The sequence below is a fragment of the Pectinophora gossypiella genome, chromosome 6, assembly GCF_024362695.1.
Source record: "Pectinophora gossypiella chromosome 6, ilPecGoss1.1, whole genome shotgun sequence".
Lineage (NCBI taxonomy): Eukaryota > Metazoa > Arthropoda > Insecta > Lepidoptera > Gelechiidae > Pectinophora > Pectinophora gossypiella.
Window position 1 is genome coordinate 3,500,746 of NC_065409.1, and position 25,682 is coordinate 3,526,427.

General features: G+C 36.8%; 1 protein-coding gene across 1 annotated transcript; it reads left to right on the plus strand.

The window, feature by feature from the left end:
- Window positions 1-25,361, plus strand: LOC126367317 (protein scarlet-like). The gene is made up of 14 exons (XM_050010789.1): window positions 1-167; window positions 2,370-2,562; window positions 6,118-6,166; window positions 8,008-8,057; window positions 8,798-8,934; window positions 9,560-9,730; window positions 10,383-10,621; window positions 13,774-13,969; window positions 16,550-16,684; window positions 17,249-17,476; window positions 20,542-20,677; window positions 21,430-21,535; window positions 22,787-22,887; window positions 25,100-25,361. The coding sequence occupies exons 1-14, from the start codon at window positions 72-74 to the stop codon at window positions 25,273-25,275; spliced, it is 2,013 nt and encodes a 670-aa protein (XP_049866746.1). The 5' UTR covers window positions 1-71; the 3' UTR covers window positions 25,276-25,361.
- Window positions 25,362-25,682: the final 321 nt, after the last annotated feature.

Sequence of the window (25,682 nt, forward strand, 5' to 3'; positions counted from 1 at the left end):
TCCAAAATCGGATTTGACATTTGTTTTATTTTATCTTTTTAATTTTTTGTAAGAGTTGTGTGCCGTGGAAAATGTTGAAATCCACCAATGGCGGAGCTTTGAAAAGCTCGTCGAAAAATCCATCCACGAATAACACGTCCAACCCTTCGTCTGTGGATGATTCCTTTGTAAGTATTTTGTTCAACATTACTTAAATAAAAGTGTAAAATAAATATGTGGGTGATATTTAAAATATTTTGATATTAACATAATGCCACTTAATGCACATTATGCAACACTTGTGTTGATTAATTTCTTTCCTACAACTTTTCTATTTTAGAATGTCAAACCTTATCTTTTTTTCTTTCGTGACTTTATTATTGTCTTTATTCGTTATCTGACTTATTGACCTTATTGTTATTATTTCCTTATGGTAAATCCAAAGTGATGTATTAATATAATTGTTAATTAAGTAGGTAAGTACTTAAATGTAATATGTCTTCCTTAGAAAATGTTTCTTTCTCATCAAAAAAATCGAAATACCTCGTGAGGTTATCTTTTGTAAGTACCTACTTATTACCTATCAAAAAAATATCAAGTAAGTTACTTAAATGCGACTACTTATTAATAATAAAAAATAAATATCGTTTACAGTGGATAAAGTTTATAAGGTTTTTAATTTATAATTGTTCCAAATTAAAATTTAATTAAACTCGTGTTCAGTGGACCAAAATTTAGTAAGTGTTTCGTTTTTTTTTTGATGAGTAGTTTTTTATTTAGGATAGCTACACAGTATTATGACTATGAAGCTTGCTGAATTATTCACTAAATTCAGCAAGCAAGGAATTATTCACAATAGTCATAATACTTATCTATACGATAAAATGTTATAGTCTTTAACTCTTTTGAAAAAAAAAACGATACTAACAAACCTGCCTTATTTTTTCTGCCGTAATTTGTCAATGCGAAGAAAGACAATTTAAATTCCGGTCGTTAGTGATTTTTTCCTAATTTATTAATGACTATTATTAGCAATAAATTATGCAGATTCGTTGCAGGTATCATTATTTTATCATTTAAAAAAATCTTACTTATATTATAAATGTGAAAGTTTGTGAGTATGGATGTTTGTTACTGTTTCACGCAAAAACTGCTGAACGGATTTTAATGAAACTTTACAATAATGTAGTTTATCACAGGCTTTGACAATTTATAAAATCGGAAATTCTTACCGCGGAAACCGAAATCCACGCGGACGAAGTCGCGGGCGGCCGCTAGTATAATATAAATCAAACATAACCTATGCAATAGGTGCAGGCGTTCAGCTGATCACCTTCAAAGTAAAATTAATTATAACATAACATAAATAGCCAATATACGTCCCACTGCTGGGCACAGGCCTCCCCTCAATCAACCGGAGGGGGTATGGACCATACTCCACCACGCTGCTCCATTGCGGGTTGGTGGAGGTATTTTTACAGCTAATAGCCGGGACCAACGGCTTAACGTGCCATCCGAAGCACGGAATCAACTTATTTTTCAGACAATCAGGTGGTTAAAGCCTGAAAAATCCTTACCAAACAAAGGACAGTCTCACAAAGTGATTTCGACAATGTCCCCATCGGGAATCGAATTCGGACCTCCAGGTCGTGAGCCTAACGCTCTAACCACTACACCACGGAGGCTGTCATGTTATGTTATTGGTAAAAAAAAGTTCAAAAACTAAAACCAAAAACTTCTGAAAAATCATGTTCTAAAAAGTATGAAAGAAGAAAATAGTTATATATTTAGATCTTTTTTCGAATAGTGATGCCGCATCGAATTCAGCGTGACGTCACATAGCCTATAACCACCGGACAATCGAGACGCTTCTAGAGACACCTCATTTGTTAAATTCTGACAGGTGGTTTAGAAGTTAGGTTTGCACAGACGTCCATACGCACATACATCCATATACGTATGATGAAGCGGAAGCGGTTCAGGACCCCGATAACGACCCTGCCGGCGTGGTCGACGATTTCGCTTATCGCTATCGACCCACCAGGGTCGATTAATTCTTTCAAATATTTTTCCTCTCAGACGACGCCCTGAGCCGAGGTTCGCGCCCAACTGGGCACCCTCAGGCCTGTTGTCTTAAACGTTGTACCGGGTGAGAGCCTTCAGCGCTCCCCATTTGTCCGGCCAAGTAGTTAATGCCATCTGCGGCAAATCTACAATAAGTCACGTCAAAAAAAAAAAAAGGAAGCGGTCAGGTACACAGGATATATTAAGGTGCGCAGACGTTCGCGCAAAACGCAGGCGCGCGCACATATATGTATAAGTACATAGAGGTCAAACAGATTTTTGCTTCACCGCAGTCGCGTAAAAAATAAAAAAAGTATTCTGTCCAGGAACTGACACCAGCTGACATTGTATTCGTGGACAACTCGGCAACTCGTGGATCGAAGTACGACCCTCTGTTCCCGGAGGTGGAAGAGTTTCTGGGGTCCACTCCTCTGCCCAGACCCTGCACGTTGGTGTGGCGTGATGTCTCCGTGCACATCCGGCTCAAAGGCGGCAAGTTGAAGAGATTAGTCAATAATGGTGAGTGTCCTAATCCACTATTAAGGGGCAAGTCACAGGGACTGTAACCTGGAACCTGACAGAGGGCAGCAGTAACTGTTAGTAGATACCTACTATTATTTCATAGGCGGAGGACAGGAGTCCTAGTATGGCTTTGTAATAGACTACTCTGGGCGCCATCCCACTTGCGTCAGACAGAGTACTGCGGGGCGGAAGGCAAGATGGAAACCACTGCCCTATTTTTCCCTAAAAAAGTAGCATGGAAAATGCTGCACCGACAAAAGCGTGGCTCTTAAATTGATGATGATGGTCCTAATCCAATATAAATTAACTTCATGTGAAGCATACTTTATGTAAAAAAGCTTATTATAAGATTAATGATTACCTAAATGATAAAAATGCCTGGTTAGATATTAGCACCTCGTATTATTTTTACGCAAGACTTATTAACTAACCTAGGGTATTTGACCGGGTCAAAAATAAATTAAGATTAGTAGAAGGTAGTCTAAGATAGTAAAAAATCAATCTCAATTTACTTTTCGACTTATTTTAGAACTTTATTTGTGAATTAAGTAAGTAACAATGAGGACGACGTTTCACCGCTTTTATTGATGACGTCACAAGACAGTATTCCATACAAACTCCAAAGAATGCTTTCGTTTTGACGTTTCGTAAAAAGTATCTCATTTGACTATGTTGTCAAGTAGTCTATTGGACAGCCCCTCAGCTATATCACCTTACAGTGTGGGTGTGGTTTTGTAGATATTCATTTACATATAAGTAGTACAAGAACACTTGGACAATTTAGGGTAGACAAAGCCACAATTTATTAGAAGACATCTTGTAGAGACATTGTAGTTTACTTATTAAGGAATATGGATTCCTTATGGATTACTTATTTAAAAAATCACATTCTGATGTTATTTTCTTCAACAAAACCTCGATTCATTCTGGGTAAAAATTGAGACCATAAATATTTACTTATACTTAGTTTGAAATTAGCTTGCCTATTGCGCATTTTTGGCGGGAACGGAAACGGGACGATTGTTTTCTTCATTGAATAATCTAAATAATTAATGCGAAGTGCTGTTTTGTGGTTAATGATCGCATTAAGTTAGTCGGAAACCATTCGCGATAGTGTTATTATATCGGAATATTCAATAAACAAAGTGTACCTATCTATTTTCGTTTCGTGCCAACAAGCCGCTTCATAACTCAAAAGTTTATGCGAACTTTTGAGTTAATTTGTTAGGGTTCGGAGTAGGAGCCTGCTCCGAGGGTGGGGGCTTAGGTTTCATCATCATCACCTTTCATCATTTCATTAATCATCAAGAAATAAAATACGTACGACATGGCTGTATGGGCATAGTTCTCTTTGCCTTACCTTACCTTTACCCTTCGGGGAAAATCAAAACAAAAAAAAAATGGCTTAACGTTAGCGCCTTTTTTCACTATAAGGAGACAAAACTTTAATAAGGCGTATACTTACCATAGAATAAGAAATAAGTAGTACTACGTGAGTAAGTATACTTAATAAAATAATACTCGTACTACTAATTAATAATAAATAAAAAATAAATACATACATACATACATAAACTCACGCCCGTAATCCCTAATGGGGTGGGCAGAGCCACAAGTAATCAAAGACGACTTGCAGCCACTGTTGATACGATGTCGTAAGCTGGATATGATGAACCTTATGGTGATAAGGGATCAGCCTATCGCCCATAACATTAAAAAATAAATAAATCAAATAAATAATAAAATAAATAAATCTTCCTAAAAAATAAATAAATTAAAAACAAAAAATGTTACTTACTCAATTTAATACAATGAATTATTTAAACAAACAATGACTTGTTTAAATAATTTGTTGTATAAAATAGACAAATTTTATACCATGAATACTAACATGATATTAAGTTTATTTCAGATAAAATAGACTAATTTTATGCAATAAATTATTTGAGTAAGTTATTTTTGGATTAAATTAGGAATGATTGTAATTAAATGACACGTTTATTACAAAGACAAACTAGCTTTTAGAGACAGTTTATTTTTTAAATTAAATCTGAAATAAACTTAATATCATTTTAGTATTCATGGTCATTAATTAGTTCATTAGGTAGATTCTTTTATCACATATTAAAATCTATTAAACAGTTAATTAAGGATACTTTATAAACAATTCGGGCACTAGTTATCTATAGGTAGCCAAACTAGTAAATCTTGCCATAGATCAGGTTACAAGAATTATTTTTATAGTTTTTTAATCTTAATGGTTCATCACATCACCTCAGCTCACGTTCGGTCTCCTTGGTCCAGTGGCTGAGCGTTGGGCTCACGATCCGGAGGCCCCGGGTTCGAATCCCTTTGGGGACATATCACAAAAATCACTTTGTGATCCTTAGTTTGATTAGGACATCACAGGCTGATGATTGTCTGAAAGTAAGATGATCCGCGCTTCGGAAGGCACTTTAAGCCGTTGGTCCCGGTTACTACTTACTGATGTAAGTACGTAGTCGTTACACGAGGCATGTCAGGGGCCTTTGGCGGTTCAGTAATAACCCTGACACCAGGGTTAATGAGGTTGGTAATCCACCTCACAACCCACACGATAAAGGAAGATTATAAACGCAAAATGTTGGTGCGTTCAATCATCAAAAGAATGTTTGATTCAACAGACTCCTTAGATGATGAATCTATCAACTATGCAAGAAAAGTATTTGTGTTTGGTTACTGAACCTAACACGTGCCATTGGTTGTTTCTGCTATTATCTAGATCTAAATGTCACCTTTAAAACATAAAATATGAAATAAGAAACGGTCCAAAGATAAAATATTAAACAGGTTAAGTTGTAGAAGGTATACATATACGTATATTAAACAGAGTAGATGCATTATAAATTAATGATAAATAATAATTATTATTTTCATATGAGGAGCTCGGTGGCGCAGCGGTAAACGCGCTCGGTCTGCGATTGTTGAAGTTAAGCAACTTTTGCAAAGGCCGGTCATAGGATGGGTGACCACAAAAAAAAAGTTTTCATCTCGAGCTCCTCCGTGCTTCGGAAGGCACGTTAAGCCGTTGGTCCCGGCTGCATTAGCAGTCGTTAATAACCACCAATCCGCACTGGGCCCGCGGGGTGGTTTAAGGCCCGATCTCCCTATCCATCCATAGGGGAGGCCCGTGCCCCAGCAGTGGGGACGATAATGGGCTGGTGATGATGATGATGATTTTCATATAATTTATTTTTATATATAAGTATAGAGGAAGGGGGGTTTTCGCCCATCAGAGAATTAGATAATACTGCTGTGGCCACTATGACCCAACCTGTCGTCCATGGGGGGGAGGGTTGTTTCGAACCCCATGACCCCATGGAAGCGCTCATAGACATGACTCATGTAGGGCTGCGTACTTACATCAGTAAGTAGAAAGCGTCTGGAATTAAATTATGCCTAGGTATTATTGAACTAACCACATAATCATCTAACTACTCAACCCGAAGAGACACCAGCCTAACTACGCTTACCATAGGTTTTGAAGGTTATTTATATGAGATTTTGTTTCAGTGAGCGGAATTGCAAAACCAGGAACGTTAGTCGCCCTAATGGGACCCAGGTAAGGACCTAGAGTATCTATAATTACGATTGTATGCTATTTAAAAGTACACGTTCTTAGTGACATCGTAACGAAAACTTCGCAAAAGTATGGAACTGAAAATAATTTAAAAAACACTAATTTTTCTATAATTTTTCCTACAGGAAATTCCACTTGATATCAACTCTGACTCATGGTCTGAATCATGCCCCTCAGTATTTGTTACGGTGACACTAACACTCATACATATGGCTACCTGTACAGTCACGAGTACTAATATGTATACACTTTGAAACCATGTCACATTAACTTTTTTGACAAATTAAACCGTAAGTCTCGTTACATGTCACATATAATAGTGCGACAGGGTTCTAAAGTGGGTACATAATATTGCTCATGACTGTACGTACTTGTACAGGGTGTAAGTGACATCGTAACGAATACTGAAAGGGATGATTCAGCTCATTATTCTGAGTTAATATCAAGTGGAATTTTCCATCGCAAAAATATAGTTGAAAATAATTTAAATAATCTTAAAAAAAGTCATGAATTTTGCGACGGAAAATTCCACTTGATGTTAACTTAGAATCATGGTTTGAATCATCCCCGTCAGTATTTGTTACGGTGATACTAACACCCTGTATATTGTCACTCACCGCCCCGGAAATTAATCGTTACCGTACCACTGCGTGTAGAGTCTACACCACTAAAGAAGTTCCGCGTTCGCGGCGTTAGCGTCGCAGTATTTTCTTGGCGCGAAACCTACCTCTAAAAATGTCAGAACAGCTGATCATAGTAACTAAATAACGGGGTTTGAGTGCACTCGATCGGAACTGATCATTTATTTCACCAGGGTTAAGTTACATTAGGTTTACGCGTGATTGCTTCCGATTTTGGGGTATCAACTCTTGTAACCGGATACCTAGCAAATTGTGTTTAGACGATAGCTGTGAGAAAAAATCGAATGAAATAACTCTCTTAGCCTTTGTACAATCGCCGCCATCATTCTCTTTGAAGCTACATATGCTTAGCCCAACAAATTGAACTTAAACTAATCTTCTTCTTTTCGAGCTGATGGTAGACTTAATATAGTGCTCTCCTAGTATTTGCGGAAATGCAATTGTCAGTAGCCAGCAACAATTATTACTAATGTAAGTATAAATAAGTTGTCCAAAAGGAAAATCTTTACAGCGCTATCTATATCGTTTTTAACCCTTTTACGGACAGAGACCATGGGTCTTTGATGGTTCATAATAGGTAGTATGAGAGTATGACAACTTGGAATCGGAACGTCATTAGACGTTCTGTCCATGAAAGTGTTAAGGAACGTAGCCTGGAAAGTTCCTCAATACACGTACTTACTTACAAGTTTTGTTCGTTTTACTCTGGTTTTATTTGGCTGGTCGTTGCGTTAAAGCGTTAGGGTTTTAAAGAGAAGGCATCTTGCTTGGCCTACTGACAGGTATTTGGTCAGGTGTCCTGGCGGATTTTTAAATCCTTTTAAAAAAGGCAGACACCAAAGCAATTCATTTAAAAAAACAATATTGCAATAACAATATTGACATAGCGCATATAAAAGTAGTGCGCAGTGCAAAGGAATGTCAATTAGCAAAATTGCTGTTTTAGATGAATTGCTTTGATGTGGCCTTTTTAACCCCCCCAGTCTGTAATGTCATTTTGATTAACCATGTGTACCCAGCGTGTTGTTGACAGAGCATTATTTATTTATTTTATTTTCTTATACTTACATTTCTTGCCACAAAACATTGTAAGTTATTGTAAGTGTGTGTGTGTGTGTGTATTGGGTTGTGTCATAAAATGTAACTCACCTCAAAATAATCAAGTAATATTTTTTCTGACAGTGGCGCCGGTAAAACTACTCTTATGTCTGCTCTAGCGCATAGAAACCCAGGTAAGTGGAAGTCGTTCTATTAAATTATTAGTAGTTTAAATAATTAATATGAAAATATATTTAGACGGTTGATTTCCAATAATTAAGTATATTCACATAAACATTAAGTTTTTATAGTAACATTATTTTTATTATGATGTTATTCCTCATTTTACGTATAATTTAACTTTTTTAATTTCTTGTTATCTACCCGGTGTGAGTCCTCAGCGCTCCCCATTTGTCCGGCCAAGGACCAAACACCATCGAAAGCCTTTACAACGTGAAGTCACGCCAGAGAAATCTCTACTTGTTAAATAAGTACACAAATATGTTGTTTCTATGCTGTTCTGGCAGCTAATAAATAACATAGAACACGGTCAGCTGCTTGTCTCCCGGGAATGTCCTAAAAATCCGACAGAGGGATTGTGTCCTTTCTAACATCATGGACGATTGTTATGGGCGATAGGCTGATGCGTTATGTCTTAAAACTTCAACAGTGGCATAGAATAAGAAATAATACTACGTATAGAACGGCAACTCTTCGCTCCTCACCAGCGTCTGAGCTAGGTTTACCTCACCCCGCGTGTCCGATAATGTCAATGTGTAGTACCTATCTGTGTAAAATGAGGTTGTTTTTGTGAAGTGTCCGGTGTGTGACAGAGGCTGCAAATTGTCTTTGATTACTTGTGGCTCTACCCACCTATGGGCGAGTATGTATGTGTATATACACAAAAATATAAAAAAGGAATTATTCCCAACAGTAGGAACGGTGGTAGAAGGAGAGATTGCCATGAACGGACAGCCAATTGGAGACTTCATGCACCGCCAGAGTGGCTACATGCATCAAGATGACCTGTTCGTCGATAACCTCACCGTTATAGAACAACTCACTATTATGGTTAGTATATTTCTTTTGGTTCTATATACAGAAGAACATAACTCACATAATAATTGGTTAGAAGATAATCTAGTCAAATTAAATAGGTAGTTACTTACTTACTATTTACGAAAGCCTAAAACGATAGAGTGTTAGTGACATCGTAACAAAAACTTTGAGGGATCATTCAGACCATGAGTCTGATTTGATATCAAGGAGAATTTTCCGTCGTATGGAACTGAAAATTATAAAAAAAACACAAAAAATTTTCATTTCTGAGAGGAAACTCCACTTGATATTAACTTAGAATCATGGTCTGAATGATCCTCCTCAATATTCGTTACGGTGTTACTAACACCCATACGTATTTGTATGGCGACCTCTACGTACTCACTTGTATGGGGTGTAAGAGACATCGTAACAAACGAAATCTAAAACAATTACCTGACAGAATTAAGTTATGCCAGCACACATCAAACGGGTTTCATACCAGCGAGATACCTATTTGATTCGTCCGGGTTATATTCATTTTTCGGCGGATAAGAAAATAGCAGGTATAACTTAAAATAAAATTAGATGGTGTCTACAGGAATTAGGACCAATATGTAAAGTTGGAGCCAAAAGTTATAACGTCACTCACCAACAGGCTCGACTGCGTATGGACCGTAGAACGACGTCGTTAGCGAGGAAGAGGCGCGTCAACCAGCTTCTAAGGCAACTGGCGCTGTATGGAGCCCGGTACACCAGGATTGGAGGCTTGGATGGAAGGAAGACCCTGTCTGGCGGAGAGAGGAAGCGTCTTGCCTTTGCAACTGAGGTCAGTCTCATGAGAACACTCCACTGCCCACTAAATACTTATATAACGAAATATTTGACTCGTGACTAACTAGTCACAGTTCAGACATCGAAGATGAACTGAGTACACACGTTTTCGCAAGCTTTATTTGACCAAGGTGATAGGTGATAAGCTGTAATATCGCCATCAGCAGGGTCTGCATGTCAACCGCACCGCGATATTAAACGCACCACGCGCGGCGCTGTTGTCGTGCCGCGAGGTCTCTATGTTCGAGTAGATCAATATGGTCGATAGCTAACTACTTAAACCGTTAACCTAATCTAAACTGACTCGTCAAGTTGATATTTACATATTCAAAGGTCACATCTAAAGAAATTAACTTCTAAAAAAACACTCCGATTGGAAATTTGTAGTCAGGTTTATTTATTGTTTTTAACAAAATCTGGAATAAAACATCTGTGTTAGACTGAGATGATCGCATTAAGTAGTTTTTACTTCCAGTAATCCTAATCGACTAGATAATTATAAAGTACCTGCTTACTGTATACAAAGTGTAAAAACTTAGGGGGAGGTAGATAATAACTGACCTCATCAATAATGTCAGGGTTGCGAAAGCTCCCATAAAGAAGAATATTAATTCTTCTATTCTTAGCTCATCTTCTTATCCCACCAGCTCCTCACAGACCCGGGTCTACTCTTCTGCGACGAGCCAACAACGGGACTAGACTCATCATCAGCGCAGAAACTGATGACATTACTACGAGCCAGTGCAGCACAGGGAAAAACCGTCATCTGCACCATACACCAGCCGTCATCAGAGCTGATGGCACTGTTCGACCGATTGGTGCTTCTGGCTGAAGGAAGAGTGGCCTTTGCTGGTAACGCTTCCGCTGCGTTGAACTTCTTTGAGAGGTAGGTACTGTAGGGAGTGTAATTTTACCTAAGAATATACTATAATTTAGACGTTCTAAAAAACTGTTATTATATTGCAATCACTGTTTAATGAGAAAAAGAAGACTTTGAATATAAGAAAAAGGGAACAAATTTTAAAGGATTTGTCTTCTTAGGTCCTTAACGGACAAATTAGTATCCCGAAAAGGGAAATAGGGTGTGTCCAGTCTCGGTCGTTGTCGGCAATCTCATACCAAAAACAACCGACGCCTCTCGAAGAATTCAAAATACACAAATGCAAATAAACCAACCATAAAATACCTAACTGAAGCCAATATAACACACATCACAATACTTACCTAAGTATAATAATCTCACTCTTGACAAACCGGGAGCGCGTTTGGCAACCGGTGGTGTTGGGTCCCCATTCTGTCCATGCATCCGATCTGTTACGTCATCATTATGCAAAATACAGTTTTGTAATAATTTATCATAATCATTAATTTAAGAACCACGCTCTTGTCGGTGTAGCATTTTCCATTCTTGTCTATCAAAGGCTTCCTTATAAGACACGACGTTCACCTTCTCTTTGAATCTGTTCCATGTAAGCTCTTCTCTGTCTTCCTCTTCCTTTCTTTCCTTGTAGCTTCCCTTCTATGATGTTTTAAATAAATTTATCGTGTCTTCTTAAGTGTCCAATTGGCTATGATATGATTTTTATGTATTTTTATTATTATTTATTTTAAAATATAGTCCATTTTAAAGAACCAATCTTCAAAAATACTGAATAATAAAAAAGTAAATATAAGGAGTTTTTTTAAATTCATTTATTTCGAAATGGTTTTGAGCTTTCTGTACTTTTACAAAAACCGAGCATGGCCAATTATCTTACGTCTTCTGTCTTCAATAACTCTCAATATTTGCCTCTTTTTCCTACTCTTACTAGCACTTCCTCATTAGTAACCCTTTTTGTCCAACTTATAATAATAACTTAACTAAGTTGTGTAATAAATATGAAAATTAAAATATCAAATAAAAAAAAATACAAAAAGACTAGGCATCCACCACAGGCTTCGTCAAACTTGTAATAATTTATACCCCTTAATAAAATATCATCATCATCATCATCAGCCCATTAACGTCCCCACTGCTGGGGCACGGGCCTTCCCTATGGATGGATAGGGAGATTGGCCTTAAACCATCACGCGGGCCCAGTGCGGATTGATGGTTATTAACGTCTGCTAATGCAGCCGGGACCAACGGCTTAACGTGCCTTCCGAAGCACGGAGGAGCTCGAGATGAAAACTTTTTTTTTGTGGTCACCCATCCTATGACCGGCCTCTGCGAAAGTTGCTTTACTTCAACAATCGCAGACCGAGCGCGTTTACCGCTGCGCCACCGAGCTCCTCCATAAAATAAAATATCAAATGCATAAAAAGCAGACTCTTCTATTAGATGACGTTATTGAAATGGAAATGTGCATAACGGGATATTGATATGAGAACATGTTTGATTTATAAAATTGTGTTCGTAGAGCACTTTAAATTTTAATAAAAATGTCTAGTGATTATTATCTCCATTTGACTTTGGAAATCAAGGATGATTTTAATTTGAATTTTCATCTAAGGTACTCAAATTGATACAAGTTAAAAAATAAAACTTGTTTGTCAACAAACTGTATATCTACTGAATCTTGCATGAGGCTGTTCCACCACTTCATCTTCTACTACCGTGTGGCTTCTGAGGAAGATTACCAATCTCAGCAACCTTAGTATCATGGTTGTTATAGAGCTGCCAAAGGTTGATATGGCTTATCACCACCTCATCTTCTTCTATCGTGTGGGTTGCGAGGTGAATTACCAACCTCATCAACCTCATGATAAATACCTACTTAAAAGGGAAAATTTTAATCGAAAAAAGAAACTGACTCGGACGCGACTTAAACCCGCAGCTTTTGTTAAGCCAGACGACCATTACACCATCTAAATATATAAAAGGAGAAACTGACTGACTGACATATCAACGCACAGCCTAAACGGCTAAACGTAGGCCCTTGAAATTTGGATGGGACGTAGCTTAGGCACCGTAGAGGTGCACTAAGAAAGGAATTCCCGAAATTCCCACGGGAACGGAAAATCCTTTTGTATGAAAAATATCTCTTTTTTTATAAAACGCCACGCGGACGAAGTCGCGGGCAAAAGCTAGTAAAAAATAAAGCAACAGAAATCATTACCTACTGATAGCAGTCTATTCAGAACTAACCAAGCACAATCTGTATATTATATACTTAAATCTGTAATACAGCTATTAGATACTTATCTTGGTGAAGCCATATTGTTGAACTGTCGAAGGTTTTCGACATATTGTTGCTATCGTGTGAAACGACGTAACTCGAAATAGTAAATAATAGATTGATTGATTTATGCCAGTATTATGAAGAGATCCGTTCCCGATGCGTAAGAGCATTTGCATCTATGACCGCTAGACCGGTGACCCTAATAGAACTTCCTGATTACTAGATACTTCTTAAACATTCGCTTCTAAACGCAAAGGGCTCGACCATATAAGGTCTGTTGTTACTTGTACGGTACGATTAGACGAATAGGGAGCAATAAAATAATATATAAAAATTGCATAGCATTTTTTCAGAATAGAAATAGTTTATTATAAAAGAACGCCACACGAACAAGACAATAACATTATTTAAAATTTTCACAATACAATTACTTACAAAAAAGCAAAACGGATGTTCGTCGAAATTATCATAAGGTGGTGGTGGATGTCCTGAGATAAAAGGGCCTCACTCAGCACAAGTCGTTACTATTATGTCGTTATAAATACTATGTTGTGAGTAACTAAATGTTTTATTAAATAAAGATCAAGTAGGTAAACTGTCTTCTTATTCCTCTGGGCGCCATCGCATTCGCGTCAGACAGAGTACTACAGGGAGGAAGGCAAAAGGGAAAGCTCCCTATTTTTCCCTAAAAAGTAACGTGGAGAATGCTACACTGACTTATCCTCCTAAGGCCCGGATTTCCAGACACAATAGTTAAACAATGGGATTAGTACTACTAGTAGGGCCGTGGGCCTTAGGAGGATAAAGCATGACTCTTAAATTAGTGATGAGGTAAGCTTGTATGACTGAAATACCAATATATCTCTCACCTTTCCAGCCTGGGCTACCACTGCCCTCTCACCTACAACCCGACGGACTACTTCATCAAGGTGCTAGCGCTGACGCCAGGGTCGGAGGCAGCTTCCAGGCAGGCTATCAAGAGCATATGCGACCGGTTCGCCGTCAGCGACGCTGCTAAGGAGCTCGACATGGAAATACATCTGGAGTTCCATCTTATGGATAATGGTGATAAGGTGGGTCTATTAAGGAAACAGATTTTTGTGGCAAATGCTATACAGTGTGTTAGTGAGTCGTGACCCTACAATGGACATAAGATACAGAAATAAGTACTTACTATTAATAAACAGAACGACTAGTTCAGGGGGGTTAAAATGGCCACATCGAAGCAATTCAGCTAAAAAGCAATATTGCAATTTGACATTTGCGCATATAAAAGTAAGTGCGCAATGCGATCAAAATGTCAAATCTCAAAATGTCGATGTGGCCATTTTAACCCCCCTGAACTAGTGGTTCTGCTTATTAATAGTACTTATTTCTGTATCTTATGTCCATTGTAGGGTCACGACTAATATGTATACACTTTGAAACCATGTCACATTAAACCCCCCAGATCAAGTGATTATTATGTATATCAATAAAGATTAACATTTTACAATTGCTTCAATGCGCGGAAAGATTTTTTTTTTTGTTTTGGTTTTCCCCGAAGGGTAAGGCAAAGGGAACTATGCCCATACAGCCATGTCTGACGTATTTTTTTTCTTGATGATTAATGAAATGATGAAAGGTGATGATGATGAAACCTAAGCCCCCACCCTCGGAGTAGACTCCTACTCCGAACCCCAAACGAATTAACTCAAAAGTCCGCATACTTTTGAGTTATGAAGCGGCTTCCCGGCACGAAGCGAAAATAGGCAGATACACTTTGTTTATTGAATACTCCAATATAATAACACTCGCGAATGTCTTCCGACTAACTTAATGCGATCATTAACCACAAAATACCACTTCGTATTAATTATTTAGATTACTCAATGAAGAAAGCAACTGTCCCGTTCCCGTTTCCCGCCGAAAAGCCACAATTGCTTCAATGCGCGGAAAGAATAAGATCTGTCAAAATGCGTAAGCTAGAGTGTTGTGACGTTCATTAGAATAGTGGTGTATCAGTCGAGATTAGGACAATCGATTCTTTTCTATCTAACAGTACTTATCTGTTTCGTTATATGGAACATAACATAAACATACGACCAATTCGGCTTTAGGAAGGGACGGTCCACTACCCTCGCAGTATACACATTCATCGACCGAATTCTTAAAATTGTTCAAAATAAACATATAGCCGTAGGTGCAATGCTCGATATGAGCAAAGCCTACGATTGCGTTTCGCATGAAATAATGTTGCGTAAGTTATATAATTTAGGTATTCGGGGGATAGCATTTAAATGGTTTACTTCATACTTCTCAAACCGCAAACAATTTGTTGAGATAGATTATTTAGACGAAAAAGACAATTTTCTTTCAAAAATAAGATCCTCAGAAGCCGCAGTATTTAAATCAATTCCACAAGGTAGTGTATTAGGATGTTTGCTATTTTTGATTTATGTGAATGATTTGCCGAAAGAAATAAGAAATATTAACCTACAGAGTGTCCTATATGCTGACGATGTGTCGATAATTATAACTTCCGATACCTGCAATTTAACTAACGTAATCGAACAAAAAATTAGTTACATAAAAAGCTGGTTGAGTAGTCATCATTTAGAGATTAACTGTAAAAAAACAAAACTAATACAATTTAGGCCTCACCAAAGACAAAAAATAGATATAAACTGCGAGATAGATAACACTAAATTAAAAAATTTTGATAGTTGTACTTTTTTGGGAATAGAAATAGACGAATGTATAAATTGGAAGGAACATGTAAACAAAATTGCGGGTAAATTGTCGAGCTTTACGTATGCCCTTTATGAACTCAAGCGGACCACTGACCTAAAAACCGCCTTGCAGGCCTATTATGCGTATGCACATTCCTGGTTGTCGTATGCTATCATCCTTTGGGGAAATAGCACGGATACGGAAGACTTATTTATATTGCAAAAGAAATGCATTAGAATTTTAATAAGTATAAAACAGACTGATACGTGCAGACCCTATTTTCAAAAACTAAAAATTCTTGCACTAACGGGTATATACATTTTAGAAATTTCAAAATTTGTCCGGCAAAACGAACACTTATTCCATAAATCCAATAATGATCGCTTCATGCGCACGACTCGACGTACAGATAAACTGATACTTCCCAGAGTAAATATGAAGTTATACAGTAAGAATGCACATATTATGGCGATAAAAATATATAATAAGCTTCCAAAAGAAATATCGGATATTAGTAAATATAATGACTTCGTGCAAAAATTGAAAACTTACCTAATTAATAAAAAATATTATAATCTGCAGGAGTTTTTAGAATCGAAATAATTATTTTGATCCACAAATTCATTTAATTAAGTTAAAATGCTCTTTGTTATCATGTCTGATGCTGTTGTTGTATTTTGTATTTTATATTATTTTATATTGTATGATTGAGTTACTTCTATTTTTTATTTCTATTTTTTTTGATATATCAAAGAAAGAAAATTTGCAGTGCCCCGACGGGGTGTCATGTTGTAAGTGCTAAATAATTAATTTAAGAACCTTTGTACACATGATTGCACCAATAAAGAATTGAATTGAACATAAGTTCATTACTATATCCCAATTCCCAATGGACTGATTTATGTACTTATTGAATAATTTACCTCTTCCTTTGATTTTAGGAATCAAGACGGGGTAATGGAGACGTCTTCAAGCCACCGTTTTTCTTCACGAAGATTATTTGGCTGGTATACAGATATTTTATAGTTATTCTTCGGGATTCACGGGTGCAATTCATAAGGATACTGCAGAAATTGGTAAGTGAAAAGTTTTTTTTTCTTTTCTTGTGTACGGGTTAGCTGACATCACTAATTAGGTCGTGTACTAGTTTCAAGATAAATTATGAAATTCTGATTACTAAATAAAGACAGATCTAAAACTAGTGAAAAACTTTTTCTTTTTAACTTATTTAAGTACTTACGACATTTTATCACGTTTTACTATGACGTCACAGTGTAGTAGGGTAGGCAGCCATAGAGGCGGCCAATCTCAGAACCCCAATACTCGACCCCGCCGGCGTGGTCGACGATTTCCCTCATTCAGCGGTTATCGCTATCGAAACACTAGGGTCGAATAATTCTTTCAAATATTCTTCCTCTCAAACGACGCCCTGAGACGAGGTTCCCCAGCGCTCCCCATTTGTCCGGCCAAGTAGTTAATGCCATCTGCGGCAAATCTACAATAAGTCAAGTCAAAAAAAAGTAGAGTAGGCAGCGGAAGGCCTAGGCGAATATAAAACTACTTATCAAATTGAGGATGTATCAAAGCAAGTACATTACCTGATTAAACCTTGGTACATTAATAAACCCTTGGTCTTCCAGGCTATAGCGCTGACAGCGGGTCTCTGCTTCCTCGGGACAGCTCGACTGACTCAGGCGGGCATCCAAGACGTTCAGGGGGCCCTCTTCATCATCATCGCGGAGAACACCTTCAGTCCGATGTACTCCGTCCTGCATATGTTTCCCGAGGAGTTCCCACTCTTCAACAGGGAGCTAAAAGCCGGGCTGTATTCCACACCGATCTATTATACCGCGAGGATGTTGGCTTTGGTAAGTTGTTTTTCTTTTGTTTATTTTTCTCTTGAAGGAATCGGAATAATAATAAAACACTTTATAAAAAATTGATATAATAAAATAATATTATATTTTAATTACTTACAGAACCAAATAAACAAAATTTATTTATTTATTTATTTAGATAGGTATACAAATTCAAAAATAATTATGAAATATACACTAAATGTACTAAATGTATCTGTCAGAAAATTATATGTAACAATGACTATCCTAAAAGCCCACAAATCATTCCCCTTCGACATCCGTAAAAAGGAAAAGCGAAAGGATATTGTTGTTGAAGTACCTCATACTAAAACTGTCTTTGCTACTAGGCAATTTAATTCACGTTCTGCCTTTTTGTACAATAAAATAAATAAAGAAATATATATATATATATATATATATATATATATGATAAAAAATATTACGAATGTAAAACACTTTTACTAAAATGGATTCAAGCTCAAACTTATGATGTTATCGAGTCTTTACTGGATCGTATTACATGATTGTTGCAGTATGATTCTCATACACCTACAAACCGCGCCTTATACACCATTCTCATTTAGATACCACACACACACACACACACACACACTCACACACACACACACTCACACTCACACACACACACTCACACTCAAACACTCACACATACGCACTATACTGTGCAATGCACACGACACCTACTGATTTATTTTTTTATTTATTTATTTACATTTCACGACTTTACAGTGCAGAGGCGCCAATACGCCGTCAATCAATTGCGCTGATCAATCTCACTCATTAGAATAGTTTTTTGTCTTATCCAATGTTACAATATGTTACCTAGTGTTATACTCGGCACACCCTGTCTATTCCTGTTATGTCCTAGTAATATGTACTGATCCCAAGATTTATACATCGTAGGGCTGGGTGTGCTGATATATATTCTATCTGCATGCCGTAGTACTTGTCTTTTTTTTAAACCTACCACACTGCTTTATTTACATACAATTTATTTGTAATAATGGAAGAGCGGGGCCTCCAAACACAGGCTATGTCGCTTAAATGATTGTAAAAGAAAATAAACATTTTTCATTTTTCATTTTCATGTTACGCTGGATAATTTTGTGTAACTAGATTACGAATAAAAAAAGTAAACAATACAATTAAAAAAATATAACAAAAATGAATATTTTAAAGCTATTTCAAAAATATGGAATAAATATATAGTTTTGCGTTTGACCCAGTTCTTTTTTTTTATTGATTGATCCCGTATAACACGATTGATAGAAAAGTGACGTAACTGTTTGAAAAATGTTTGTTTGTGTAGGTAGGTATAATGTACCTACCTATATTAGCTTCCTAAACTGAACAGAAAAGATCATTACTATACAATATGTCAATATAGTAACATTCTCTTCTATCGTGTAGGAGATGGATTAGCAACCTCATCAACCCTGGTGTTATCAAGGTTATTATTGAGCCGCCATCAGTAAGTAGCAACCGGGACCAACGGCTTAACGTGCCCTCCGAAGCACGGATCATCTTACTGTCGGATAATCAGGTGATCAGCCTGTAATGTCCATGTAAAGTAATACTGAGAACCCTCGATAGTTCTGTTCGGAAAACGCTTGACTTATATCGTAGTGTCCCGGGTTTGACTCCCGGCTCGGTGTCTAAACCACTGATTTCGGCTTTATAAGTTTGAATTCGTGTTTGGATCATAGATAACTGATATTTGTGGTTTCCAGAATTTGACCTCTGTCTACCCCTTCTGGGATACAGGCGTGATGCTATCATAATAATATGTTTCTATTGGAATAGACAATTTGGCGTTGAAACTACTTAGAAACAATTACACATCCATTCAATATACATTATTAAGTTATTTTCAATGCAATACATACCTAGGTACATAATGAATTATTTTTTAATAACAAAAATCGTTTATTAACAATATAGGATGAATAGGATCATTAGAGAACACACTTCTCAGAAAAAAAAATATTTTGTGTTTTATAAATGAAAAGGTCGTAACTCCAAAATGTTTACTTTTGGGGACGAGCAAAAATATATTTTTACACTCTTTAATTTACGTTTATTGGGACGTCAAGTACAGCTTAAAAAAAACGCGCGTACACTGATAAAAATATTTAGCATATTGTTACCTACCTATTCTTTTCAAAACGGAATGAACTATGCATTAAATCTACTTATATTAACCATCGATTTTTTTTTTATCTAAGTGTACTATTTGTTAAATAAACAGTTATTTAGGAATATAAAGATCAGTAGTCAGTCTGTTTTGAAAAAAATTACCATCGATTTTCCAAATCGTTTTTTCAATGTATTGTGTTCTAAAAGTTGTTTGTTTCATCGTATCAATACGGCCTATTATAGGGCACAAAAACATGTAAGACTGCATTAAAAAAAGTAGGTAATTTCTTCGAAATTTGTGGTTACGACCTTCGTAGCGGAAAGGGTCAATAAGATTTTCTTTTTCTAATTAACTTATTCATGAATTGTATTCAAGAAAAACGTAATAATAATAGGGTAGTTTCCAACTAGACAAATCAGGTAGGTACTTTTTACTAAACGTCAAAACACGAAATTAAGTTACTACGGAATTTGTATGAAAAAGCACACTGTGACGTCATAGAAGAACATGGCATAATGTAAGAGTTATTGTTACGTTTTTCTTTATAAAAAAATCATACTTATATATGTTAAATAGAAAAAAGAAAATATTTTACGTTTGTTTTAGATCTGTCTTTATTTAGTACACGACCCAATTCCCAAATTGCATCACATTTTTATATTATTATGATGTACAGTCATGAGCAATATAACGTTATGCATCATGTTTGACATTTTGTGAGACTTACAGTTCAATTTGTCAAAATAGTTAATGTGACATGGTACCAAAGTGCATACATATTAATGCTCGTGACCGTACCTAACAGAGTGCTTTTTCATAATTCCATAGTAATTTCTAGTTTTGACGTTTAGAAAAAAGTAACTGATTTGACTAGTTGGAAGCTAGCCTATTATGACCATTGCACCTTCCCCACCAGTTCCCGGGGCTGGTGATAGAGCCGGCGCTGTTCACCCTGGTGGTGTACTGGATCGCAGGGCTGAGGAGCACGCTCTACGCCTTTAGCTTCACCGTCTTCATATCCATACTGGTGCTCAACGTGGCCATCGCTTGTGGTAAGATTTATATAACGTGTACGGTCACGAGCATTAATATGTATACACTTTGGTACCATGTCACATTAACTTTTTTGACAAATTGAACTGTAAGTCTCACTAAATGTCAAATATGTTAGTGCGACAGAGGCCTAAAGTGGGTACATTATATTGCTCATGACTGTACAATATAACATAACATACTCACGGATTTAGTCAGGGGTACATCCATCGCAAGATGAACTAAGTACCCACACCACGCCGAGCTTTCTGTTAGACCAACGTGATACGTTGTGAGTCGTATCGCCGTCTATAAAGGTCGAGCCAACTGTGTTACTGAAAACTGCACATAAGATAACACATACATACATAAACAGCCTATATACGTCCCACTACTGGGCAGGCCTCCCCTCAATCAACCGGAGGGGGTATGGAGCATACTCCACCACGCTGCCCCAATGCGGGTTGGTGGAGGTGTTTTTATGGGTAATAGCCGGGACCAGTGGCTTAACGTGCCCTCCGAAGCACGGAATCGTCTTACTTTTTCGGACAATCAGGTGATTCAAGCCTGAAAAGTCCTTACCAAACAAAGGACAGTCTCACAAAGTGATTTCGACAATGTCCCCATCGGGAATCGAACCCGGACCTCCAGATCGTAAGCCTAACGCTCTAACCACTAGACCACGGAGGCTGTTTGTTCAATTAAGATACATTTATAACTAAGTGGTGCAAGTTTATATTTATATTAATAAAATTGTCTGTTTTATTTCCAGGTTCGTTCTTTTCGTGTGCTTTCGGTTCGATGCCAATAGCTATAGCTTACCTTGTGCCATTCGATTACTCCCTCATGATGACCTCCGGGCTTTTCGTCAAGTTAAGGTAAAGAATGGTTCATTCAACTTGATATTTATCTTCACTTAGTCGTATATGTGTAACAGACCACATGATACCTAATCCGTAATCCTTTGGAATTTCGTTTAATATCATAGGTACTTACTGAAATAGTTTCGCCAACTAGCGTGTGATTATTCTCTCTCTCTCTCTCTCTCTCTCTCTGTAATATTGGGTGATTATTCTCATAAGACATTAATTTACTGTTGGTGTTTGGTGACCCCATTTGAATATTAAACGCCGCATAATCCAGCTTTTTGCGTCTATAGTTTTGCCGATCAATATATCAATATTATATATTATACTATATATAGCTGCATATATATATATATACAGGGTGTTAGTGACATCGTAACGAATACTGAGGGGGATGATTCAGACCATGATTCTGAGTTCATATCAAGTGGAATTTTCCGTCGCAAAATTCATGATTTTTTTTTTAATTTTTTTAAATTATTTACAATTCTATACTTTTGCGATGAAAAATTCCACTTGATATTAACTCAGAATAATCAGCCGAATCATCCCCCTCAGTATTCGTTACGGTGTCACTAACACCCATACCTACTTGTATGGCTACAGTATGTACTTGCGCGGGGTGTAAGTGACATCGTAACGAATACTGAGGGGGATGATTCAGCTGATTATTCTGAGTTAATATCAAGTGGAATTTTCAGTCGGAAAATTCATGAAAATTTTCGTTTTTTTTTTAAGTTATTTTCTGTTCCATACTTTTGCGACGGAAAATTCCACTTGATATCATCTCAGAATCATGGTCCCAATCATCCCTCAAAGTTTTCGTTACGATGTCACTAACACCCTGTATATATATATACAGGGTGTTAGTAACATCGTAACGAATACTCAGAGGGATGATTCAGACCATGATTCTGAGTTAATATCTAGTGGAATTTTCCGTCGTATATATATATATCAAATTAAATTATCAAATTATCAATAGTATATATTTTATATATTGATCAATATTATTAATATATAATACCTATCTATCAACCTACTTTACGAAATAATTTTAAAAGTATGGTACTTAGTTTTGAATGCCAGTGTAGTATAATCTACTCTTCGATAACTCATTACTTGATTTGGATCATACTTTCATCGTACAACGATAATTCAGATTTGAGTCACCAATTCCAAGCCGAGTTGACAAAGTATTTGAATTCCCTGCCTTTGGTTGTATGTTATGAGCTAAGTTTTATAATGCGCGTTATTTTTCAGTTCGATACCAAAATACGTGTCATGGATACGGCACTTGTCGTGGCTGATGTACTCCAACGAAGCGATGAGCATCATTCAGTGGGATGGAGTCCAGAATATAAGTAAGTTGACCGTTATACATTAGGAATAGCACGCCATGGACACTCGATACAAAAACCTCATTTATATCGTAAGTGCGAGCGAGACACAGTCATAGCACTCTCCTCTTTACTCTTTAGCGGCTTACGGTCATGGCTAAAGTAAGCTAGGTGCTAAGCTAACTAAGCTAATGCAATCCCGACTCGACATCGTAAATTTGAGACCCCTCGGGATTGGAACTATCAATCCCGCGAGATCCCGAAATTTTCGGGATCTTATCTAGTTCATAAAAAATCCCCTATTCCCAGTAGTCTTACCGAGTCGTGTTACCAGTTGAACTACCTACTGGAAATTTCCTTCACAATAGACTTACTGAATAGTAAGACTTCGCTTTTCCCATTAGTTTTACTTTGTCAAAATTTTTACAAATAACATACACGTTCAGAAGATGGTTAGGATGAAAACTGCCATATGACAGTAAGATTAAAACAAAAAATATTTTTTGAACGAAAACTAATACCTTTATTCTTCAATATTACTAACGAAATAATTAAGTTTTCTTTGGAAATCAGCATAATCAAAACAAAAAATATATAACTCGAGGAGAGTCGCCCAATCTCGAATGGGATCTCATTATATTATGCTTCGGGATTGATCCGGAAAAAGTAGACGAGATCTCGCGAGATCGGGATCCCGTGTTACGATGATATGATGCTCATATTTAAAAATAAAATTGTACATGTGCCCATAGTTTATAGTAAATACAGTTGATTGAAGTATTGTATATTATGTTATTAAATATATAACAATTAAACATATAATACTTCTGTATTGCATAACGTTACCACGATATCAGTCGGAATTAATTAAAAATAAATTATCTCTACTAATGGGGCCAAAAAGTCATTTCAACTTGAACTACATTTCTACGTATAAACAAACTGATAAAGTAGTTAAAAAATTGAATAAAATGCGGTCAAAGTAATGGTTGTCATCATTTCATTCTCTTTATTACTGTAGCCATTGAATCGCAACAACAAACACCTCAGGCTGATACCTTTTTTTTGACGTGCCTTATTGTAGATTTGCCGCAGATGGCAGTAACTACTTGGCCGGACAAATAGGGAGCGCTGAAGGCTTTCACCCGGTAACAGGCCGATAACAACCCCGCCGGCTTTGTCAGCGATTTCCCTCTTTTGACGCTTATCGCTATCGACCCACTCAGCAGATCACTCAGAGAATAGGGTGAATAACTAAACGTTAAAACACGAAATTACTATTTATACTAGTAATATTGAATTTGTATTAAAAAGCAACTTGTGACGTCATAGAAAAACGTTACAAAATGTTTACTTTTTCTTTTTTCTTTATTAAAATATTTAGTTATCTTTGACATAGGAAACTACCCAATTATATTTGAATCAATAGACCCTCTATTGATTCACGGCTTTGAAATCCTAGCATGGCTTTGAAATAGACTACTCTTGGCGCCATCACACTCACATCAGACAGAGTACTGCGGGGCGGAAGGCAAGAGGGAAACTACTGCCCTATTTTTCCCTAAAAAAATAGCATGGAGAATACTACATCGACAAAAGCGTGGCTCTTAAATTAGTGATGAGTGAAAAAATCACAGGTAGTGTACAATGGCGCTAGACCAGGGGTATTCCCATGTTTCAAACAAAAAGGGTCTACCAGGTAACATTAGACAAAAGGTAAAGAGCCATTTAAAGAGATTTAATATCTTGTTTCTATTCAAAAAGGTGTTAAAGAATACCACTGCTCGTTAAAATGTAATCTAAAGATTTTTTTATATGGCAACAGTTTTGAATGAAAGAGGAAGGTTGAAAAAAAAACAACATCTCTATTGAAATGAAGCGAATGTTATCACACTAAACTAATTATTACGTTTCATATAATTAGTAATTATACTTAGTTTTCTAATATATTAATAAGGTCGGAAATTCAGTGGCAATTATCTAACCACTACGTCAAGTTTAGGTAAAAAATGCCACCGAATCTCCGACCAATATGTATAAACAATCTATTTATTATTAACAGTCTATTTAGGGGATTTGAGCTGATAACCTGTCGCCATGCGTCTTAGTACGAATACCTAGGACTGCATGGGACTTAGGTTTATTTAACTACACACCACACACTATTTGGCCACGCACACTTACCCACCCCGTTATAAATTACAAGCTTGATTTTGCGCTTTTTGTTTTCTTTCAGCCTGTGTGGCAGAAAGACCCGGCGCCCCTTGCCTGAGTACTGGCGAAGAAGTTCTCGCCCAATACGACTTTGAAGTCGGCCATCTTTGGAGAAACGTCATCGCTTTATTCGTCCTGTACCTCGCATTCCACCTACTCGCGCTACTGGCCCTTCGATATAGGACTAGGAGAAAATAAGTTATCTGAAATATAACTAGATCTTGTTATCGTTACAGGCATGGTGTCTAAATGTTAACCTTGTCACTGATGGTGTAAATACAATCCTATGAGTCCTAATGATTGTTTTATTTTGTTATACCCGTTTGTCGTAAGAGCTAAGTAGCTAGGTATTGATTATAAATAAAAAAGCTCAATATCCGGTAAATTCATCAAATTAAATTATATTACATACCCGACCCTACAAAACAAAATTTAATTTTGCCTCAATGTATCTATTTTAACTTACCTTTAACTTACAAAAGGTATAAATATCTGATTCAACAAACACCAAAGGTTCAACATTAAAAAATGGCTCAAAATTATCCTGACTACGCCTCTTTACGAACATAGCGCGATAATCAATTTGTAGTCAAGTGACGCCATCT